Consider the following 23487-nt stretch of genomic DNA (forward strand, 5'->3'; position numbering starts at 1 on the left):
AAATGCTCCACGGCACGGCCGTGGTCATCGGAGACAGTCCCACCTCATAGAGGGTTGTGGGCATTGAAATCGCCCAGTAACAAGAAAGGTGGTGGCAATTGGGCCAGCAGCGCAGCCAGCTCATGCTGCGCGACATCACCATCCGGGGGAAGGTAAAGACTGCAGACGGTAATAGCCTGTGGCGTCCACACCCTAACAGCGACAGCCTCTAAAGCCGTTTGTAGAGGGACAGACTCGCTGTGAAGAGAGTTAAGGACATAGACGCAGACGACACCAGACACCCTTGCATAAGCTGCTCGGTTCTTATAATAACCCCGATAGCCACGGAGGGCGGGGGTTCGCATTGCTGGAAACCAAGTTTCCTGCATAGCAATGCAGAGAAAAGGGTGAAGGCTGATAAGTTGTCGGAGCTCAGCTAGATGGTGGAAGAAACTGCTGCAGTTCCACTGGAGGGTGGTATAGTCCATGGATGAGAAAGGTGTGAAGGGACTGGGGAGGCAGATTACGCCTCCTGGGCCCCTGCTGCTACTGAGCCACCACCTGTACAACAGCCATCCATTGCGTCCGAGGGACTGGTGAGATCCAGGTCCTCAGCAGACGCCAGAATCTCCACCTCATCTTCGGACGCAGAGTGAGAAGGTTGCGGTGGGACAGGTGCCACCGCAATGTCAGGATGCTTGGGAGCCTTTTTCTTGGACTGCTTTGCGCGCTGTGCCTTAGGTGGTTCTGGCCCTCACTGGGTCAGTCTCAGGGACTGAAGACGACCGTGACGCCCTACGACCAGCGACCTGTGGTTGTTTGAGAGACATGCGGGTGTCCGCTTTGGCACTGGGCAAAGCCTGGGATGGGAGGGCCCCAAGGGACCCCTTCCGGGCGAGAGGAGCCAAACAAGTCTTACGCTTCTCCAGCTGGGAAGGGGGAACTGATGTCCCTGATGGTTGGGGGGGGGGGGGGGGCGTTGCTCCTAAAGTAGATGGAGCAGGAGCAACAGGGAGTGGAGTGCCCCCCACCATCAAGGGGGCAGGTGTGGGTCTCCGGCTCTGAGAGCTAACGGTGTGTGGCGCAGCTACAGGAACTGTAACAGGAGCGACAGTGGCGGCATAAGTGGACGTCATTCGTACTGGATGCAGTCGTTCAAACTTACGCTTAGCCTCAGTGTAGGTCAGCCTATCCAGGGTCTTGTATTCCATTATTTTCCACTCCTTCTGGAGAATCTTACAGTCCGGCGAGCAAGGGGGATGGTGCTCCCCGCAGTTGACACAGATGGGAGGCGGGGCACATGGAGTATCAGGATGGGACGGTCGACCACAATCACGACAAATGAGGCTGGAAGCACAGCAAGAAGACATATGGCCGAACTTCCAACACTTGAAGCACCGCATCGGGGGAGGGATATAGGGCTTGACATCACAACGGTATACCATCACCTTGACCTTCTCAGGTAATGTGTCACCCTCGAAGGCCAAGATGAAGGCACCGGTTGAAACTCAGAATGCCTTTAAGAGAAGATGAGAAGAAGGCAAGTATTGAAAGATGAAGACAGTTATGAAGAGTATAAAATCAAACACAAGGAAACTATGAAAAAATTCAGGAAAAAGAAGCAGGAACAGGAAAATGTTTGAGTAAAAGAGAACAAGAAAGGATTGCTTCAGACAGGAAACGGAATGTTAGAGAAAGAGTTGTTAAGTACAGGAAGCGGCTAAAGAAAGCATCTTCCGCTACACCAAGTAGTTCTGCCTCTCCACCATATAAAAATAGGTCTTCATTGGGAAAAGCCATATCAAAAGTGAAATGTGTACTTTCAGCATCACCCAGAAAACAAAAATGTGTTATTAGAAGGTTGTATCATACATTTATTGAACCTTTAGAAGTAGAAAGAACTCTAAACAAATAATAAGTGATGAAATAATAAGTGCAGTGAGCAAATTCTATGAAAGGGATGACATTAACAGCCAGGTCCCTGGATGCAAAGGTGTTGTGATAGTAAAAGATGAGAAAGATAAGAGTAAGTTGCAAGTACGACACATGATGTTTTCTTTGAAAGAAGCCCATACAATGTTTTGTGAAGAAAATGGCAAAGTGATTGATAAAAGTAAATTCACAGAATTAAGACCCAAACATGTCATGCTTGTCAATAAACGTTCACACAGCGTGTGTCTCTGCAGATATCATGAGAATTTCATCTGTGCTATTAACTCTCAAATACCTAAGTACACCAGTAACTAGCCAGAATTTTTTCTATGTGTAGAGCCTACAGCCGATTGTTGGTTGGGAAAGTGCATGAAATGTAAGGATTTATTGGCAGTTAAAAATGGTGCGAAATGGTATGTGTGGCAGGAGAGTGATGGCCGAATTTTGAAAGTAGAGGAAGAAGGTAAATTACAGAATCTTATCATCATATTCTTACCATGGGACCTAAATTTTTAGAGCACTGCTGCTTTAAGAGAGATTAATCAAAGGACTATCTGAGTGATAAGGAATCACTGCCTTCTGCGATGCTAACTGCCATGATGCAAATCGATTTTTCTGAAAATTTTACATTTGTAATTAAAGATGAAATTCAAAGTGCACATTGGCAGCAGAATCAAATTAGTATTTTGGTACTACCATTATTTGGCATTCTGGTACTTCTCACCCTTACGTGTTGGTATCTGATAATCTGGACCACACAAAAAAACACTGTCATTCCCTATGTTGATAGACTTCTTGAAGAACTACCAAAAAATATTTGAGAAGTTACAATCTGACCAGATGGTCCTGCTTCCCAGTTAATAACAGATACATTGCAGAGGTTATAAAAGTTCTAAGAAAGAGTCATGCCAAAAGAATAACATGGAAGTACTTTGCAACTTGTCATGGGAAGGGGCCAGTGGATGGCATAGGTGGGGCTGTCAAATGTCAAGTCTGATCTTGTGTGAAAAGCAGGAAACGTGTTGTAAACAATGCAACAGATTTTGTAAAAGCATTGTTGAATTTTTCTTCTAATGTGACAGCAATTCTTATGGGTGAAGAAGAATAGCCAAAGAAGCAAAAAACTACATCTCTCGGCCTTAATCAAGAACTGCAAGCCTTTCTTGAATATTTTTAAAATTTATCACTTGGAACTCTATAATAATGAAGTTGTAGGAGACACCACTTCATCAGTTGTAGAGGAAAACACTAACAGAACACAAAAATCACTAGAAATACAAGTAGACGACTGGGTGGTGGTAAAATATGGCAATTCATATTACTAAAATTCATGTGACTAAAATTGAAAATGGTGAGTTTTAGGTTGATGTTATGATGAAAGGTGGGAGTTTTGGAAGTAGCCTGAAATTAAAGATGAGATATACTACACTAAAGACAAGACCATCAGAAAAGTTAACCCTCCAAGTGCTGTAAATTCCCGTGGTTATTTCATGTCTGACTGTGATCTGTGACAATGTAACGCAACTTACCGTATGTTGTAACGCGAGTTACCCGTTCACAATGTTTTAATATTTATTTTATTGGAGATTAAATGTTTGGGACTTTGTTAAAATACTTATAAGATCTTCTGGTATTGTATGTAAGACATGCAAGAAATTTTCACATAAAACAGAGCAGACTTTTGTATTTACTTTATCGTATGCAAAAGCCATTTCTTGGAAATGTAACGTGAGTTACCAACAATAATTATAAGATTTGGTTTTATAAATATAGTAATTTAACTATTATTGTGATTCAGGTTTATAGAGTTTTCTGTATAAAGTATGTTTTGAGGTATAAAAAATATTTAATAGAAACATTTCCTTCTGTTAATTGTCCAAAAATTATAATATAAACATCACTTTGTAACATGAGTTACCATGGAATGGCCCAGATTGTTAGGAACCCCACTGATGATGGAAATTAATGGCAACAAATAGATCTGACCTTTTTGAGGATATCCACATCGCAACTGGTATCAGTAACGAAGATGTGGTTGCGGCAGCAATTACTAAAGTACAAAGGACAACTAAAACAAGCAGAAAGATATATGTTGTTCAGTAAACTAGATAAAAAAAATCAGTAGTGTCATATCTCAATAAGGAACTTGAAACTTTCAGCACAGGTCAGGAGCATGTATAGGAATTCTGGCTCAAGTTTAAAAGAATAATTGACCATGTACTGGGTAGATATTACTCAGTAGAAGAATTCAGAAAGGAAAAAACCTCCATGGTATTCAGTCACTGTAAAGAAACTTCAAAAGAAACAGATTACTGCATAACAGGTGTAAAACAAAGCATGGGGCTATAGATAGATAGATAGATAGATGATGAATGAAACATATTTGGCTGTCAAGAGAGCAATGTGTAAAGCCTTCAATGACTACTGTAGCAGAATATTGTCAAATAACATTTCACAAAATCCAAAGAAATTCTGGTCATATGTAAAGGCTGAAAGTGTTACCAAAGTTAGTGTCCAGTCGCTAGCAAACGAGATAGGAACTGAAATTGAGGGTAGCAAAGCAAAAGCTGAAATGCTCAACTCCATTTTCAAATGTTTCTTTACAAAGGAAAACTCAGAATTTCCCCAATTCAGCCCTCATACCACTGAAAAGACACACAAAATAAGTATTAGTGTCAGTGGTGTTGAGAAACAGCTGATTGAACAAAGTTCCAGGTCCTGATTGTATCCCTGTCAGATTCCATACTGAATTTCTGTCTGGGATAGCCCTCTTCTAACTATAATCTATTGCAGATCCCTCGAGCAAAAAGCCATGGCCAGTTCTTGGAAAAAGGCACAGGTCAACCTGTCTACAAGAAGGGTAGTAAAAGTGATCCACAAAACTACTGTCCAATATCCTTGACAATGTTTTTTTATAGAATCTTATAACATATTCTGAACTCATACATAATGAGTTATCTTGAACAGAATGACCATCTCAGTGCCAACCAGCATGGATTTCGTACATGTCGATCATGTGAAACCCAACTCACATTTTTCTCATATGACATACTGAAAGGTTTGGATCAAGACAACCAGATATACAAAGTGTTACTTGATTCCTGAAAAGCATTTGACTCAGTACTGCACCTACGCTTGTTGTCAAAAGTACAATCATATGGGGTATCAAGTGAAATTTGTGACTGGATTGAGAACTTTTTGGTAGGGAGGACAGAGCAAGTTATCTTGGATGTAGCCTTATCTTCAGATGTAGAAGTAACTTCAAGAGCTGTTGGCAGCACTGGCGCAGATCACACACACTTGAATATTAAGCTCATTAATTCTATAATAACTATCAATTAAGTTAATATTACACTGTAACAAAGTTAGAGTCTGTTTATATTATCTGTTGATGGTTTCACTCGTTTCAAAGTATTTATCGAAAAAGAAAAAACAAAATCAATATAAGAGCCGGTTTCCGCATACTTTAGACGTAGGTTTAAGTATTAAGTGAAGAATTAAGTATTAGGTGAAGAATTTAGGTTGTTTTAATTACACATACATTTAGTAGTACTGTATCTACTCAGGGAATTGAAGGTTTTAAATGCGTAAAGTATGTATCGCGCATACACGATCTTAGGCCTAATTTATCGGGTATACAAGTTTTGATTTTTAAAGTTAGTTTAACTGCATTACATTACTATATTAATAGTACACACATATATTAGTGTTCCTTGTAACTTTAGTGGCTTTTGTGATCTGTAGTTAATAGAATATTATTGTTATTGCCTAGATAAATTTTGTAAAAAATATTGTAAACAACCATGATCGAGAAGTGTTTAAGCTGCCATAGGAAAGTCAGTTCTGGGGTTCTGTGCAGCTGTTGTGGCAGATGGTTACATTGGGATGAATGTAGTGGCATGGGACTCGGGGAAGTAAATGGGTCTCTTCCATGGTATTGCAGATTATGTTCAAGGGATAGGAAAATAGTGGAGCAGAAAGGGAAGATTAGAGCCCTTCAGGCTGAACTGGATAGTGCTCGGGAGGATCTCATGAGGTTAAGGGGGGAGGAGGGTGAAGACAGATGGGAAGTGGTAGCAAGGAACAGGGGCCACAGAAAGAGAACAGTATCAGACAGTTTCATCATTGGCACAAACAATAGATTTGCCTTGCTACCTCAGTCAGCTAAGGAAGAGGCTCAAGTAGATGTAAGTGTAGTCAGCACTAAAAAGACTTTCACTAGAAAACCAATTGTTGCAAAAAAAGTAGGAGGCAAATTATGTTGTTATAGTAGCCATGGAAGAGATGGGGGCCAGATTTTGCATGAAAAATTGGGTGACAGGTACCAGGTCACAAGTATTTTCAAGCCCAGTGCATGTCTTAGCTAGGTGATAGAGGATGTAGGATCATTGTGCAAAGGTTTTACAAAGCAGGATCATGTTGTGGAAGTGGGTGGAGCGGGAAACAGTACTGACAGAGATCAGGGCTACAATATTGAGTGTGATCTGGTAAAAATAGCATCTGCAACAAACCACACAAATGTTGGCTTGGTTCCTGCTTTCATGAAGTATGATCGGCCCCAATTGAACAGCTGTCAGGAGGGTCAATATGGAGCTAGATCAGCTGCTTCGGGCGGCTACTTTGTCAAGCATAGGTTAGGTTTGATTCATGTTGATGATATTGGTAGGTGGGACTTCACAAGACATGGCCTGCATCTTAATAGGAAAGGGAAGGGTAAACTGGCTGGGATGATAGCAAAATTTTTAAGGGGGGGGGGGGGCACTAAAACTCATGGGAGTACTGTTTTGGGCTAAGATCAGTATCCAAATTAAGCCTAATGAAAAGTTCAAACAGGCAAGTACTAGTGATGTGAAAATATCAGAAGATTCTCATAACAGTACAGTGAAAAATGTTAGTATGTCACAAGAATCACATAAAAGCACAGTAAAAAATAATGTTAACATATTGCATCAGAATATCAGGGGATTAAGAAACAAAGTAGATGAGCTTCTTGTTTGTATAGAAGATTTAGAAACTGAGGGTGGAATACATGTACTATGCCTGTCTAAACATCATATAGTCACAGGTATGGAAATGGTAAATGTAGGTGGATATAAGCTTTCAGCACATGTAAGTAGAGACACTATGGAGAGAGGAGGAGTTGCCATACATGTTAAAATCAGTCATAGCGTGAAAAATTTGGAAACTAAAAAATTTTGCGTAGAGTAACACACAGAAGCATGCACTTGTACAATTGTAGCCTTGTATAGGTCCCCATTGGGAAATTTTCAACTATTTTTGAAAAACTTGGATTCTTTGTTGTGCTGCCAGACAAAGGAAAGCAAATTATTGTTTGTGGGGATTTCAAAGCAGATTTTCTGAAAGAGTCAGATAGAAAGCTTGACCTTGAAGTATTACTTGGTTCTTTCAATTTGACATCAGTTATTGATTTTCCTACTGGGGTGGTAAAGGAAAGAAGCACACTGATAGATAACGTTTTCATATACCAAGATAAATTCAATCAAATAAAAACTTTTCCTGTTAAGACTGGTCTGTCTGATCATGATGCACAGCTAGTTACAGTATATGATAGCTCCATACAGCAATGCAAAACATTCCTCCAAAATAGTATGTTCCATTAACGATTTAACACTTCAAAATTTTAGGGAAAGCTTGCAACAGTTAGACTGGAATGAGGTGTACAGGGAACATGGTGCTAATTTAAAATTTAACCTATTTCATGATACCTTTGAGTATATCTGTAAACAGTTTCCCTAAGAAAACAGTGAAATATAATTGTAAGAAATCATGTAAAAAGCCATGGATTACTAAAGGGATAAAAATATCTTGTAAACAGAAAAGGGAAATGTATCTTATAGCTAGGAGCCCCAAAAAAATGAAACATTATAAAAACTATAGCTCTGTGTTAAGAAAAGTTATTAAAAAGCACAGAAGTGTGTGCATTATGTCTGAGATTAGCACATCTGATAATAAATTTAAAACAATTTGGAATATTGTGAAAAGGGAAAAAGGGCACCCGAAAGCACAGGAAGATGGTATATCTACCAAACACAATGAAAAGTTTGTTAACAAGAAGTCAGAAGTAGAAAACATTTTTAATAATCATTTTCTAAGTGTTGTAGAGAAAATAGGTTCCAGCTATTCACTAGAAAATGCAAGGCAGTACATGGAAGATGCAGTACATATGCAATTTGATAAAATTGAAATTCAGCCCACCTCTCCTACTGAAATTAGTAAAATAATAAATTCACTCAAAAGAAAAGCTCACATGGAATTAATGGCATTTCCAACAGAGTACTAAAAGCTTGTTACCAATAAATAAATAGGATTCTCAGCCACATATGTAGTAGCTCACTGAAACAGGGCATTTTTCCAGATAGACTGAAATATGCTATTGTTAAACCAATGCATAAAAAAGGGGATAGATCTGATCCTAACAACTACTGCCCAATCTCACTTCTGACAGCTTTATCCAAAATTCTAGAAAAAGTAATGTATTCATGAGTAGCATCAAATATTTGTAAAAATAAAGTACTAACAAAATGTCAATTTGGTTTCCATAAAGACTTCAACAGAAAATGAGATATATGCTTTCACTGATCAAATTTTAAATGCAATGAATAACCGAACATCACCCATTGGAATATTTTGTGATCTCTCAAAGGCTTTTGATTGTGTTAATCATGAGATTCTTCTAGATAAGCTTAAATATTGTGGTATGAGTAGGACAGTGCACAAATGGTTTAATTCATATTTAACTGGAAGAATGCAGAAGGTTGAAATTAACAGTACAGATAGTCTACAAAAACCAGCAGAGTCCTCTAACTGGGGAGGTATCAAGAATGGTGTCCCAGAGGGTTCAGTCTTGGGCCCCTTTTTGTTCTTAATATATATCAATGACTTGCCACTCAATATTCATGAAGATACAAAGTTAGTTCTTTTTGCTGATGATACAAGTATGGTAATCACACCAAAGAAGCAAGAATCAGCTGAGGAAATTGCAAATAACGTCTTTCAGAAAATTATTAAGTGGTTCTCTGCATATGCACTCTCACTAAATTTTGAGAAAACACAGTTTATACAATTCTGTACAGTAAATGGCATAACACCATTGATAAATATAAGACTATGAACGGAAGTCTGTTGCTAAAGTAGAATACTCAAAATTTCTGGGTGTGTGCACTGATGAGAAATTGAATTGGAAGAAACACATCGATGGTCTGCTGAAATGGTTAGGATCAGCTACTTGTGTTATTAGGGTTATTGCAAATTTTGGTGATAAACATATCAGTAAACTAGCATACTATGCCGATTTTCATTCACTGCTTTCATATGGTATCATATTTTGGCACAATTCGTCATTAAGAGAGAAAGTATTCATTGCACAAAAGTGTGTAATTAGAATAATAGCTGGAGCCCACCCAAGATCACCTTGCGGACATTTATTAAAGGAACTCGGGATATTCACAGTACCTTCGCAATACATATATTCACTTATGAAATTTGTCATTAATATCCCATCCAAAAAAAAAAAAAAAAAAAAAAAAAAAAAAAAAAAAAAAAAAAAAAAAAAAACAGCGAAGTGCATAGCTACCAGTAGAAGAAAGGATGATATTCACTATTCTGGATTAAATCTCACTTTGGCACAGAAAGGGGTGAATTATGCTGCCACAAAAATCTTTGGTCATTTGCCAAACAGTATTAAAAGTCTGACAGATACCCAAACAACATTTAAAAGCAAATTAAAAGAATTTCTGAATGACAACTCCTTCCGATATGAAGTAGTAACCATTTTGTGTAAAGAAAACTTATGTTAAAGTTACACGTTCCACATCATTATGAAATGTCGTATTCATGATCTTTGAAACAAGGATTAATTTATGTATGTATGTATAATATGCCCCACGGAATTGTGCTGGCACCCTTGCTGTTCATGTTGTATATTAATGATCTTCAAGATAGTATAAATAGTAAAATTTTGCAAATGATGCAGTTATCTATAATGAATTACTATCTGAGAGAAGCTGCACAAATATTCAGTCAGATCAAGTTAAAGATTTCAATAAGATGCAGAGATTGGCAACCTGCTCTAAATGTTCATAAATGTAAAATTTTGCACTTCACAAAAAGGAAAAACATAGTATCCTATGCCAATAATATAAATGGATCACGGTTGGAGTCGGCCAACTCATACAAATCCCTGGGTGTAACACTTTGTATGGATATGAAATTGAATGATCACATAGGTTCAATCATGGGTAAAGTAGGTGATAGACTTCTATTTATTCGTAGAATACTGGGAAAGTTCAATCAGTCTACAAAAAGAGATTGATTACAAATCACTCATGTGACCTATCCTAGAATATTGCTCAAATGTGTGGGACCCATGCCGGACAGGAGTAACAGGGGATACTCAACATATACAAAGAAGGTCAACACCAATGGTCACAGGTTTGTTTAATCCACGGGAGAGAGTCATAGAGATACTGAGGGAACTGAGCTGGCAGACTCTTGAAGACAGACATAAATCATCCTGAGAAGGTCTATTAACAAAGTTTCAAGAACCGGCTTTAAATGATTACTCTAGGCATATACTACAACCTCCTACATATCGCTCACACAGGGATCATGAGGATAAGTGTAGAATAGTTACTGCATGCACACATATATTCAATCATGCTTCCCGCGCTCTGCATATGAGTGGAACAGGAAGAAACCCTAATGACTGGTACAATGAGACATAGCCTCTGTCATGCATCTCATGGTAGTTTGCAGAGTATAGTGTAAATGTAGATGTTAGTCATTAACAATGGTCCACAATTTTGGACAGAGATCTTTGAGAATTTGTCCACTAAGAATGGAGTAAAGCACTTACGTTCCCCTCCCTTTCATCTCCAGTTGAATGGAGAAGACGAGAGGTTGGTTCTGACATTCAAACACCAAATGAAAAAATACAGACAATATGCATCTGTAGAAGATGCCCTAACACTGTTCTAGAGTTCATATAGAGTGACACTGTTTGGCGACAAGAGCCCGTCAGTGCTGTTACAGGGATGCCAACCCCACTCTCTACTGCATTTGCTGATCACCACAAACAGGCCTCCGGTCATTCCTCCTACACCTCAGTTCTGGCCTAGCATGCAGGTTTGAGCCCACAGATTTGGCTGACAAGCTCAATCTTTACCTGTTATCATTCATCAGCAATGATGGCAATGGGTCTGCATACTAGATATTGAACTTCATACTAGACCGAACTATCTCTTGATCCCAGAACCTGCGACATTTATGCCACTTCATTTCACTTTTCACTATCCATCACTCCCCAGTTTGTCAGCAGAAGACACGCTCATGCTCGAGTCCACTCCCCACCCACCCTTCTCCACCCATCCCTTTCTCATTCCTGTTAGCTGTTCCAGGCCACTGCAGCAACAGGTGAAGAATCCAGACTCGCCTCCAGCTTCCTCACTGTGGAGCAGACAGCAGCTTCAGATTGAGATACTGCAGCCAAGAAAGTCAACACACGACACACCATTGGGATAGCCACAACTCAGGAGACCAGATGTCATCTTGCCATTGGCTTTAGCTTCAGGCACCACACCTGTGTTCCCAAAATGGCCCACCAGGTGCAGCCATCACTGTCCAGGCCACTAGCAGCCCTAAACTTGGGGCCCACAGACCAGTGACTCCTGGCTCCTCAGGCAGGGCTGCAGTTGTGGAAAATGCACACCTTGCTCTCGGCTCAGCATGGGACCAGAACATGATTTGGCATTGCTCCATGCCCCAACCCCATTCCAGGAGGGGAGGAGTATGGTAAGTACACATTTACCACTACCATTCACCACCTGCCGCACTAACAGAGGGGTACAATGCGCGCTCGTGCGAGCAGTTCATCATGCCACAATCATAGCTCTTTGCATTGAGCTTAGACTCACACAAGCCGCAGAATTGTGTCCAACATCATCAGTGTGAGATTACAACACTGGATGCGCCTGCTGACTTCAACACTAGTGCCGACAATGCCCGTAACAACCACCGCCTACATCTAGGCCAATGCCTGTTTCCTAGATTCACCCTTCATCATGCTGTTCACTGTCATCATAGCTTGCTGCACCCTAAATTTGGGCATGCTGTGCTGTTGGACCACATTTGGTTACACTACCAATCTACAACATTGTGCTGGACAAGAACTGTTATGGGTTTTGTATTGCCTTTGGCTGTACTATTTCTAATTGAATTCTGTGCCGTCTGGTGTTTGGTTCAACAAACAAGTTAACTGTGCAATGTTTATTTGTACTGTTCATCACAAATACACCCCTCCCCCCCCGACTCCATGGAATGGATGCTGTGCTTACAGTTACAAATGGTACCCAACTATAGCTACAGTGTGTGCCATCAGTCAGGCAGTCTCCACCCATGGCACCACAAAGTTCCAGTCTGTCACCGTATAGATGGTATTCTTAAATGGGAACCTTCCGTTAAAATACCTACAATCTGTATCTGCTAATTAGATCGTAGATGTACATCGTTCACCATTCAAGGATAAATGTGGGCACACAACCACACTCGCCTAGTTCATCACCAGCAACAGTTGCAGACCAGTTGCCATTTTACAGTTATAACTAGGTGACAGATCTTCAGATGGACAGCTGCTGCCAATGAGCGATCATCGGACAGTACACACCGAGTGTCAAAGTGTTATTCACTATTAGAACCTGTACACAAACTGTTCGTTACAGCAATCCAGAGTGAACTTCTATAGGTTAGATAGTTCTCTTTCACTTTGTTAGGTTCTCTTAGGTTAGGTTAGCTTAAGTTAGGTTAAATCAGGGTACAATTGCGGCTTCAACTACAGATCCTCATCATACATCATTCAAGTTGAGTATTTCACAGTAAATTATTTTAATAAATGCTATTTACCTGTTTATCATTGTGTTGTCCTTCTTATATGTGATCTAGTTAATATTGCACAGTGAGCAAATCAGATGCTAACATGTAAGCAAGGTAACTCTGTATAGCAACTACTTCTGTGGTATAGGGTTCACTTCCTGCTACCTTTATGTTGGTTCCCTACATCCATGGGAATACATCCAGCTACAGACAGCCATTTGTGGATATAACTGGTGTCAAAACTGACTTGTAGTGGCCGTCATTCACTGTTAAAAATAGTGATCCACCAGAAAATATTACATTCAACCAGACAACTGTTTTCTTCAGAAAACACTAACCAGTTGATCAATGATCACAGAGCTTCCCTAGATAGCTACAATTTTTCTTTGCACTCCAGCCTCCCAAAGTTCTGTCAGCCACTGCAGGAAACACAGTAGCCTGTTTCAACTACATCATGTTTAAAAAATTATTTCGCCTTGTTGTGTTTACCAGTTGATTATCCTTGACTGACATGCCAGTGTCCAGTTACCACACACTTGGATTCTCCAGCATCACAACATTGTTTTATCCATTGCTGTGCAGAGTACTCAGAATTACACACCATGCCCCAGCCTTTGATGTTGTCAAATTCTCTTCCTCCACAAGAGTAATAACACAGTCATCAATAGCCTCTTGATAATGAGGCATGGCTTATCACGTAATTGTAAGGTGGTTCTCGTATCTGACCTTTAAGACGACGACATAACTAGCCAAACTGCATTGTCACAAAATGCAACAGGATACTGCCATCAAATGCAAGGACAATGTCTAACATGATAAATTACTTTAAAATGATGTTCCTCTTAGGGTAATGTCATCCTACGAGGTTGGAAGTTCAATCTCTCTAAATGTGTCCATACAGGTTTCTCTAGAAAGAGACCTGCACACAACTCATCATTTGACTACGAAGGCTTTCCCGGCATAATAATTGATAATATTCTTCCCGGATGTGCAGCCGGATCATAACGCCTTCATGACACAATATTTCCGCGGTCCAACTGGCTGCCATCTTCAGGTGAGAGTGCTGGTGCACGATCTCGCCGGAGAGATCGTGCACCAGCACTCTCACCTGAAGATGGCGGCCAGTTGGACTGTGGAAATACTGTGTCATGAATACGTTATGATCCGGCTGCACACCCGAGAAGAATATTATCAACTCATCATTTGATGCTGAATAAAGTATTACTAGTATTATTATTATTATTATTATTGGCCACTACGGCTTTAGATTTCAGAACGATCAAGGTAACACTCATCATTTTAGAGCACTTTACTACCTTCCACTGCACAGTTGGCAGTGCGAGTTGAGCAATTACTTTCCAGCCAGGAAGTGGATTCAAATACTCACAATTATGTTTTTCTATTTTTCATGTGGTAACTGTTGCAGCTTGACATGAAATTGAACCTCTGTCCATTTACACAGAATCCCTAAAAATTGACCATGTAGATACAATGATTACCAGCAAAAATTTCCCTGTGAAGGGAAATCGGTAATAAATGCACAATTTATTTGCACAAAAGCCTTTGAGTCTTCTTGGAATGGAATTAGTCTAGGCTACTGATAAGCCCATTATTGCATAATATTTCAAGTAATAATTCCCCTTCACATATGCTCAAGATAATCTAAGAAATAGGTGTTCAGCATTTTCTTCACATCTCTGCTGTATTGGACTTTGACTCTGGTTGCAATTTTCCACTGCCAATTTATGGAAGGGTAAGTGAACCGAGCCTGTGCTCTCTGACTTCTGAATAAGAGGGGGTTGGATTGATTTGGGGGGAGGAGACCAAACTGCGAGGTCATTGGCTTCATCAGAGAGGAAATTATGTTGGCCATGCCCTTTCGAAGAAACCATCCTGGTATTTGCCTGAGGCGGTTTAGGGAAATCACGGAAAACCTAAATAAGGATGGCCGCATGTGGGATTGAACCACTGTCCTCCCGAATACGAGTCCAGTGTGCTAACTACTGCGCCGCCTCACTCAGTCTTCTGAATAAGAACTTAAACTGTTCTGTAAATGTAGCCAAGCATCTTATGATATCACTTTCTCTGGCTTCAAAAGCTCACAAACACTTACAGTACACTACTAATCCAGCTGCCAATACAACCTGCATTCCAAACTAGCTGTAAAAAAAACCAGTGTCAAATCTGATGAAATGAAAACTTAAACAACAAATAATTTGCAAAGAAATTCCAGTTTCAATACTTGAAGTATGTCACGCCTTTCTCACTTGCGGTGGGTTAACTAATACTATCCTTCCGTTCGCTTTACAAAACTGACATTATCAACTTATATGCTACAGAGGACATGGGTCATTATTGGCACTGATCCTGATGCTCAGTTCTATTTTATAATGAAACATGACTGAAGGTTATAGTAGTGCTGCACGACCTAGTACTTTTCTGGGTCTGGAGGAATCAGGGGGAAACAGATGAATTCATGCCAATATGGATTGTTTCTGTCCATTGTCAGCCTTAGATTAGGTTTTTGATATTAACCATGTGACTTAGTTTTGGTTTGTTGTATTGAGGACTTAATTTTCGGTGGACAGGGGTACTGTGGACTTCATTATAGGTAGATAGGGTAAGTGTACGTTTGGGGGCAAATTTGACAACTTGATTGTGATGGTTTTTAGTACTGCAGGCTTCATTTTAGCTTCCATGTAGGTCAAGTGAGATTTGCAGGACCAGGCTTATGAGTTGTGTGGGTTCCTAGTATCGTGGTCTTCATTTGAGCTATATAGGTCAAGCAAAATTACCAATTCCAATGGTTTTTGCACTTTATCATGATTTTGAATGTTGAGAATTTTGTGTGCTTGATTTTTGGGTTAGTATTGGTTTTGGAATGGTGGCATTATTCCCCCTCCAGGTGTAATGAGTGTTGTGATGGTCAGCCTAAGTTGTATACAATATTGAAGCATAGGTGCCTGCCACCTTTTATGGGTCAAAGCAGACATGTTGAATCGCAGCTTTCCGTTTTGCTATTTCTATAACAATGTTAGAAAGTTACTTTGAAACTACAGAAAACTGCACTAAAGAGACAAATGATGCTAAATTCTAACTGACAAATAATAGCTGAATGGAAGAAAACTAAGTGGAAGGGACAACCAATTAATACCTGTTTTATCAACACTCAACAAAATCCAGTAACAGCTGCTACAAGGAAAGTGTTGTGCATTGCTGAGAATCTCTCACTTCCAAGAGCCCACATTAACATGAGTCACTTCCTCTGATTCTTATCTCATAAAATGACTGCAAGACTGTTTTAACAGACTAACCTGCAGAGCAGTCTGAGATCTACCTTATATTGGAAACTGATAGTCTGGTTGTGAAATGGTAGAATGAACAAAAATGATATCATTAGAAGAATCGTTGACAAAGTTAATGAACTGTTTGAGTAGTGATGCAGATGATTTTGGTCAAAAGTTACATATACCTCGCATTAATCGGCATTGTAATTTCAGTGGTACACTGTGTGTAACAAAATTTATACTGTTATGTTAATTTATGCAGTTGGCTTCCACATGTTGCCAAAATCCACAGAAGACTACAACAATCTTCCAATACGGGTCAAAATTCTGAATCTACACATAGTTGAATGATTTGGTTGGAACAGCACATGTCAAAACTTGAGACTCAGCCTTCCATAAAGTATTAACTTTTAACTACTATACAGCATTTCTGAGTGACATTTATTTTCTCAGAAGATTGACTTTGTACGGGAAAAGAAAATTAACTGTTTACAATGTAACAAAATTAATTCTGAGGAATATATGACAGAGTATATTTGCAATAGAAAGAAAAAATTTCAAGAATATACATTATTAATAATGTGCAACAGCCACCATAACAATTGTAAATAATTTTAAAATGTTTGGCTCTTCCACTCCAACACATTAGAAGGTGGTGCCTAAAGATCATAACATTTTTTGTTTACCATTCTGTCAATTTCAGCCCCTCTTTCAGCCAAATGATTAATGCAACTTCAGACCTTTTTCTCAAGAATGCAGTAAATCAAGCATAAAAAGTCCACAAGACTTTAAGAACAGCAAGCAACAACACACACAAATTTTGTAGATCCACTAAACTGATACTTTTCATTCATTTTTATATTCAGCCAAGAATAGTATGAAAACAATGAACTTTGGTATGTAACTTGTTAATTATACATATATAGAAAATTGTAGACTGAAGCTCGTTTTCTTATCTTTATGAGTCTCACCGGATCACCGATTGTTCTTCGAATCGTTATTGTCATGATTAATGTGTGTAGGCTACACTAAATATTTAAAAAAACTGCACTCAAAACATTGAAATGGAACATGATATGAATAGCACTCGAAACAAACAGCAAACATGCGCCAACTAAACATTTTATTTAAATAGTTTACTTTATTTCATAATTTATAAAATTTTCTACCAAGAACCAACGGAACAGTCAATGAATGTAGTTACGTAAGGTACACACACCTACAGAATTTACATTACCTTTGAAACATTAATATGTTTGTACTATTACAATGTTTCCACTTCGGCGGCAAATGTCAAACGACGGGTAAGAAAGTACTCAATGAGCTAAAAGTCTTAAAAGTAATATCATGACTACTACACAATGATGCAAAATATTTAATACCCTCATTTAACTCCTTCGTCGTTTCAGTAAAATATTTTTAATTATCCTATGTCACAAGACATCACTATCCATTTCTGATAAGCCTTTGATAAAATTAGACTGTCGTTTAGGCATCAGCTACTTTCGACGAGCACATAGTTCAAGTCAACGCCGCAGAGAAATGAAATACTTTTATTATGACAGAAAGCATGCGAGCCACTGTCATAAACTTTAAAGTTGTGTATATTTCGTTCAGATACTTAGCTAGAGTCACAGGTATCTCACTTCTGAACGAAATAAGCACTGTTCCCTCCTCCCTTCATCACATCACCACTTTCAAAATATTGCCCGCCGCTGCATGAATACCAATATTACGCTATGGAATTATGTGCGCGCCAAACCAACTATCAATTGTACCAACAATTAAGACGAAAAATGTAACACAGCAATTTCGATACAAGATTAGATTAGAGTCGATTAGTTTTTCGTTCCATAGATCCGTGCTGAGGAGATCCTCGTGGATTTTTTTTAAAGCTGAAATAAAAATACTAGTAGTATGAGTATATACAATACATCATTTGTTTCTATTAAAAAATTCGTCAATGGAGTAGAAGGAGTTGGCCACTAGTAAGTCTTTCAGGCTCCTTTTAAACTGATCTTTATTTGTAACTAATTTTTTTTATGTTTGCTGACAAATTAATGAAGATGAGTGTTCCTGAGTAGTGGACAAGAAACACTTGCGCGTACATTCTCTCTATCACCTTCGTGGGTCAAATAATTTTTCCACCGAACTGATTTTCAATTGACACTTATTCTAACACGGCATTATCTGAAATAAGTCGTGCAGGGGTCGAACGGCCGCTAAATTGTCAATAATGCCGTATAGTATTTGGCATTGCGCCATATAATTAACAGTGGAGTAGATGAAGTTGAATATCTGCAACATATTACGGATCTACCAAGATTATAAATTTTATTGAACACTTCTGTATAGTACCAGGCCATATTGTATATCTTTATCACCTCGGTCTCGTTTGACAGTTAAACTATTTTTCGTGATTGGTTAGGTTGATAAGTGGAAAGAATTCAAAATCAGCGAAACTGTCGTTCATTTGAAATATTTTCCAGCCACATGGTGTGTTAAATGAAACGAATATAGCAACCACCTAAAGAAAACGGAGCAAAACGTCAGTTGTTGTCTCAATACAGGAAAATTTACCCACTACTGAAGCCAACACTTTGGTACTTTGATGTCTTAACTTTTTGCAAAGGCAAGAAATTTTTGAACACAATTTAAATAAAAAAGTGTGTACTTCTTCTTTTTAAAATTAGATGTAATTAAATAAACATTACACAGATATAATTACAATTATAAGTGTAACCATTTGCAAAAGTACGCCTAGTGAGGGAGCGTGTACCTTGAGAAAGTTCCGATAATCATTAAGCTCGCTTATCCTGAAATCACTTAGTAAATTTTCATGTGTCAATCTTCCTCTCTCCTTATACCTTTCTTTCATCCATCAACCCATCCTCTTTTTCTTATGTGATTGCAAAGCCAGCCCAAGACCCTGTGGAGTAGACATGGGTAAGGTTGCTCCAGGTTAGCCTTTGAGTCCCAGCAACAAGAAAAAATATGATTTTTAAACTGTTCACATAATTAACCTTTATTATTATAGCAACCAATGAACACAAGAAGAATCTGGCAAAAAGTATACATTCCAGATGACTACAAACAGTGATCCAGGTACTGTCAAATGTTTTTTATTCCAGTCTTTGATCACAACATAAAGTCCTTCGACGATGATCGGTTTCAGTCAGTAATGACCATCTTCAGATCTAAAATATAAAAAATTAAGAACTCGTGGGCAGTCTATCTTTCAAAACAATACAGTATTTCCTATCATGATACACAATACACTGATACACACTGGGAATGTATAGATAAATAAGGTAAAGCATATTTGTTCTACACCACGTCCTAATGTGATAAAACCGTAATGGCTTTGTCAAAGTATATAAATACACTCAGCTAAGCATCGCCATGTAGAACTAAAATATTGTGTAAAATAGGCCACATTGTGCATACAGTCATTTTGCAACTGGCGTTACTGTACAAAATATACTGTAGTGCAGTAGCTACAAGAAATATGTTTGCCTATATGCTTCATAAATGTCGCTACTGTGGGTTTAGATGTGTTCTTCATATATTTAAGAACCATAATATGATGAAAAGACAATAGGTAATATACATATAGCGGACTTTTAAATTTTGATAATTACTATAGAAACCAATTGTGACAAAACAAAAGACGAATACAATAACATATAAAATTATTTATAGTAAATGTATAAAGATAATAGGTTTTGCCACTTTTTTGGTGAATTTACGGTCAAAAATAAAATATATGTAATACACTGCCTATAGCAAGCTATAAATAACCTATGAGAGATAAATGTCTATATGACAAAATAACTGTAGGGAGAAAAGACTGATCAATGATCAGTGCCTTCTGTTAGCTCAGTCGCTAGGATGTTACGTAGGTACGTAGTGATCGTAAGAACTTAACCGCTAGAGAGTTTGTCATATGTTGTGGAATGTCTCCCATATATTAACAGTCAATAAATTGCTCTGGAGTTTTTAGAGGAGTTGGAGATTTATAAGGTCAAAAAGCATGAGCCCACAAGGGTACTCAATGGACAGAGCAATTTTGTGCCCAACACCTACTTTGCTTTATTTGATGGCATATTACAATAACCACTTAATGCCTCGCTTATTTATATCTAGCCTTGTTGCTGAGTTTTGTCGAAAACATACCACTTGCCTTGCTTCCATACATTCGTCGCTCTAATCCTGTAACTGATTATATCCTGTCTAATAATGGATTGTAAGGCCAGACAGTATAATCTTATATATTTGTCTATGGTCTAACGAGCATTGGCCACTCTCTTTCTGTACATACAGAGTGACGGTTATTGAACTATATGAAATAAAATCGTCATAAATTCTGAACGGTTTGCGTTAGGACATTCAAACTGCATGGAGCATGACGGGAATTAGTATGCACATGCGCAAGCACCTTGTTGTTGTCAGTCATTATCACGTGAAATAGGCAAAATTGGCGCATTTGGAGGACTAAGAATTCGCATTTTGTACTCAAGAACTCCTTTCACCCTCAACGGGTGACTGTTTGGTGTGCAATGTCCAGTCACGGAATAATATGTGCAATATTCCTTGATGGCACGGTGGCTACCAAACAGTACATAAAGATTTTGGAAGATGATTTCATCCCCACTATCCATAGTGACCCTGATTTCGACAAGATGTGATTCATGCAAGACAGAGCCTGACTCATCGAAGCAGGAGACTGATGTCCTGGAGGAGCACTATGGGGACTGCATTCTGTCTCTGGAGTACCCTGAGGTCAATGGCATAGGCCACGATTGGCCACCATATTCTCCAGATCTCAACACAATCGACTCATTTTTGTGGGGCTATATTGAAGACAAGGTGTACAGCAATAACCCCCAAACCATTGCTGAACAGAAAACAGCCATTCAGGAGGTCATCATCAGCATCGATGTTCCAATACTTCAGAGTATCATGCATAATTTTGCTGCGCCACATCATCGCCAATGATGGAAGCCATATCAAATATATCATAACCTGAATCTGAATGTCTGTAAGGACAGTTACATGCTGAATAAAGTGTGTGCACGCCGTAGTTTGTATTTAATTTACTTTTTTTCAAATTGTTCAATATTGTCACCCTGCATATAGGTTCTCTAACAGCAATAGAGGTTTCATACTAAAGGCACTGATACTTAAAAAAAAGTTAATGAAATGATGGTTTCAGACTGAAACCACTGATACTCAAAGGGCTAAATAATGGAGATCGTGAATAATACTATGGAGATACATTAGAGAGCATGTAAAGTCACAAACACAAAGCAACAAATTATAAGAAGAGCACAGCCTGTGTTACTCTAAGAAAACAGAGAACGACAGCAGCACTACTAATGGCCTGGCAGCGAACTTCGAATATGGGAAAATAGGAGACAATATTTTTCATTTATACTTAATGGGTGTGTACCCCGAAACGTTTCTGTTACCTTGGAAAGTAATACATTCGAGAAAACTCAATCAAAACTAAACTTAATTTCTCCTGGCTTGGTTTCACAACCATGTAAAATGTTGTAAATGATATCACGGTCGCCCTTTGACTGCAAAATTATTTGTCTGTAGAACCTAATATTTCAGTTTCGATTGTGTGACCATTATTATGTAGAAATAATTGTGCTTTACCAAATGTAAAACTTACAAATGATCTGATAGACATAGAAGCTGGTTACATCACATTGTGCTCCTCATTATGACCTTCTTATGTATAGTGCACTGTAAATATGTTGCATATTATCTGCTTAATTTTTGTAACATCTATATTATCGGGTGGGGCAAATGAGTCCATGTTTGTTCTTGTTTCATGTAAAACGGAAGCTGGTTTCGTAATATGGTATTTTCAGGATTCATAGCTATTTGTTACTGCTCGTGAGTTCATGTGTGAACTGCTTGATTTAAATGCATTGTAAGTATATTGCTCGTAATCTACGTTATTTTTTGCATCCGTTTTCCACAGTTTCTCGCATTAATCGAGGACCCTGAAATTTTCTTTGGAGAGGGAGATTCTAGTAGATTCATTTCTGCTAAAATGTATTGTTCATAGTACCTGTTAATAACGTGTGAACACATTTTTGCAATTGCTGTTGGATTTTTAGCAGTTGCAAGTGTTGTAATATTAATGTCCACAACACCTGTTGAGTCATAGATGAGCATATGTGGTTGAATTATAATATACACATCGTCACTGTTACTAAATGAATTGCAGATAAATACACACTTAGAATGTACAGAATGGCATTATTTTCGTATTATCATCTTCACACATAGATGTTTTGGTACAAACTGACCCAAAGAGCACACACAGAGAAGAGAAACTTGAGCTGGGAATCCCTTGTGTTGTTAATGCTCTAGAAGTGACACTTAGTTCAAATGATGGCCGACACATTAACTAAAAAGAATTGACACACTTCCCCTCTGTGGACATCATAAAAGAGTAACTAATACTCTCATACTGCTGAATTCAAGTATTTAACTTTAGAATGCAAATGAGACAGAATTTAACTGGCAGGAAATAATACTTATTTTAATCCTAATATGTCTCTGGATCTTAAAGTTTTAATACTGCTGAGACCTTAAGTTAAACTCTCTGCCACATTGTCATCAGTTGACACTATGAAAACCATCCAAGATAGTCTGCATGACTTTATGATAGTGCACTCTGAAATATATGATCCTGTCCGGTATCTCTTCTTTCTTGGTAATCTAAATTGAACCGTGGAGCAGTCTAACAAGTACAGAACACTTCACCTCATTTAGAAAATCTACAGACGACTGCACCTCCTTACATGTTTCAAACATGGCAATGTGTTCCGCTTCTACTGCAGAGGTTGCTACAATGGGTTGCTTTTCATTCTTCCAGCTGATTGCTGATCCAGCTAACAAAATCGTGTACCCTGTTACAGATTTATTGTCAGCTGGCTCATTTGCCCAATCAGCATCACTAAAAGCACTAGTATCAGTACAACTAGCTTTGAAAGAAATTCGAATATTTAGTTTGCTGCAGGTAACGAAACACTCCATAAGGTTGGTTGGTTGGTTTGGGGAAGGAGACCAGACAGCGTGGTCATCGGTCTCATCGGATTAGGGAAGGATGGGGAAGGAAGTCGGCCGTGCCCTTTCAGAGGAACCATCCCGGCATTTGCCTAGAGTGATTTAGGGAAATCACGGAAAACCTAAATCAGGATGGCCGGACGCGGGATTGAACCGTCGTCCTTCCGAATGCGAGTCCAGTGTGCTACCACTGCGCCACCTCGCTCGGTCACACTCCATAAGGAACATACAGTTTAAAATCGACTTGACCCAATTTTTCTGCAACAATGGTGGTATCAGGTATAGTATGCATGGAGGTATACAACAAATGACC

At 38.7% G+C, this 23487-nt stretch overlaps 1 protein-coding gene across 4 annotated transcripts in view; it reads right to left on the reverse strand.

The window, feature by feature from the left end:
• Nucleotides 1–17792, reverse strand: part of LOC126474144 (E3 ubiquitin-protein ligase TRAIP) — a 215293-nt gene extending 197501 nt beyond the window's left edge. For 2 of the 4 annotated variants that reach the window (XM_050101598.1, XM_050101594.1), the window contains exon 1: nucleotides 17732–17776. In XM_050101598.1, coding sequence (XP_049957555.1) covers nucleotide 17732 — 1 coding nt within the window. In that variant the 5' untranslated portion in view covers nucleotides 17733–17776. Of the gene's footprint in view, nucleotides 1–17322 lie in introns of all 4 variants that reach the window. The other 2 variants (XM_050101597.1, XM_050101596.1) reach the window with 2 other exon arrangements.
• Between the last annotated feature and the right edge of the window lie 5695 nt (nucleotides 17793–23487).

The sequence above is a fragment of the Schistocerca serialis genome, chromosome 4 (genome assembly GCF_023864345.2).
Source record: "Schistocerca serialis cubense isolate TAMUIC-IGC-003099 chromosome 4, iqSchSeri2.2, whole genome shotgun sequence".
NCBI classification, from domain to species: domain Eukaryota; kingdom Metazoa; phylum Arthropoda; class Insecta; order Orthoptera; family Acrididae; genus Schistocerca; species Schistocerca serialis.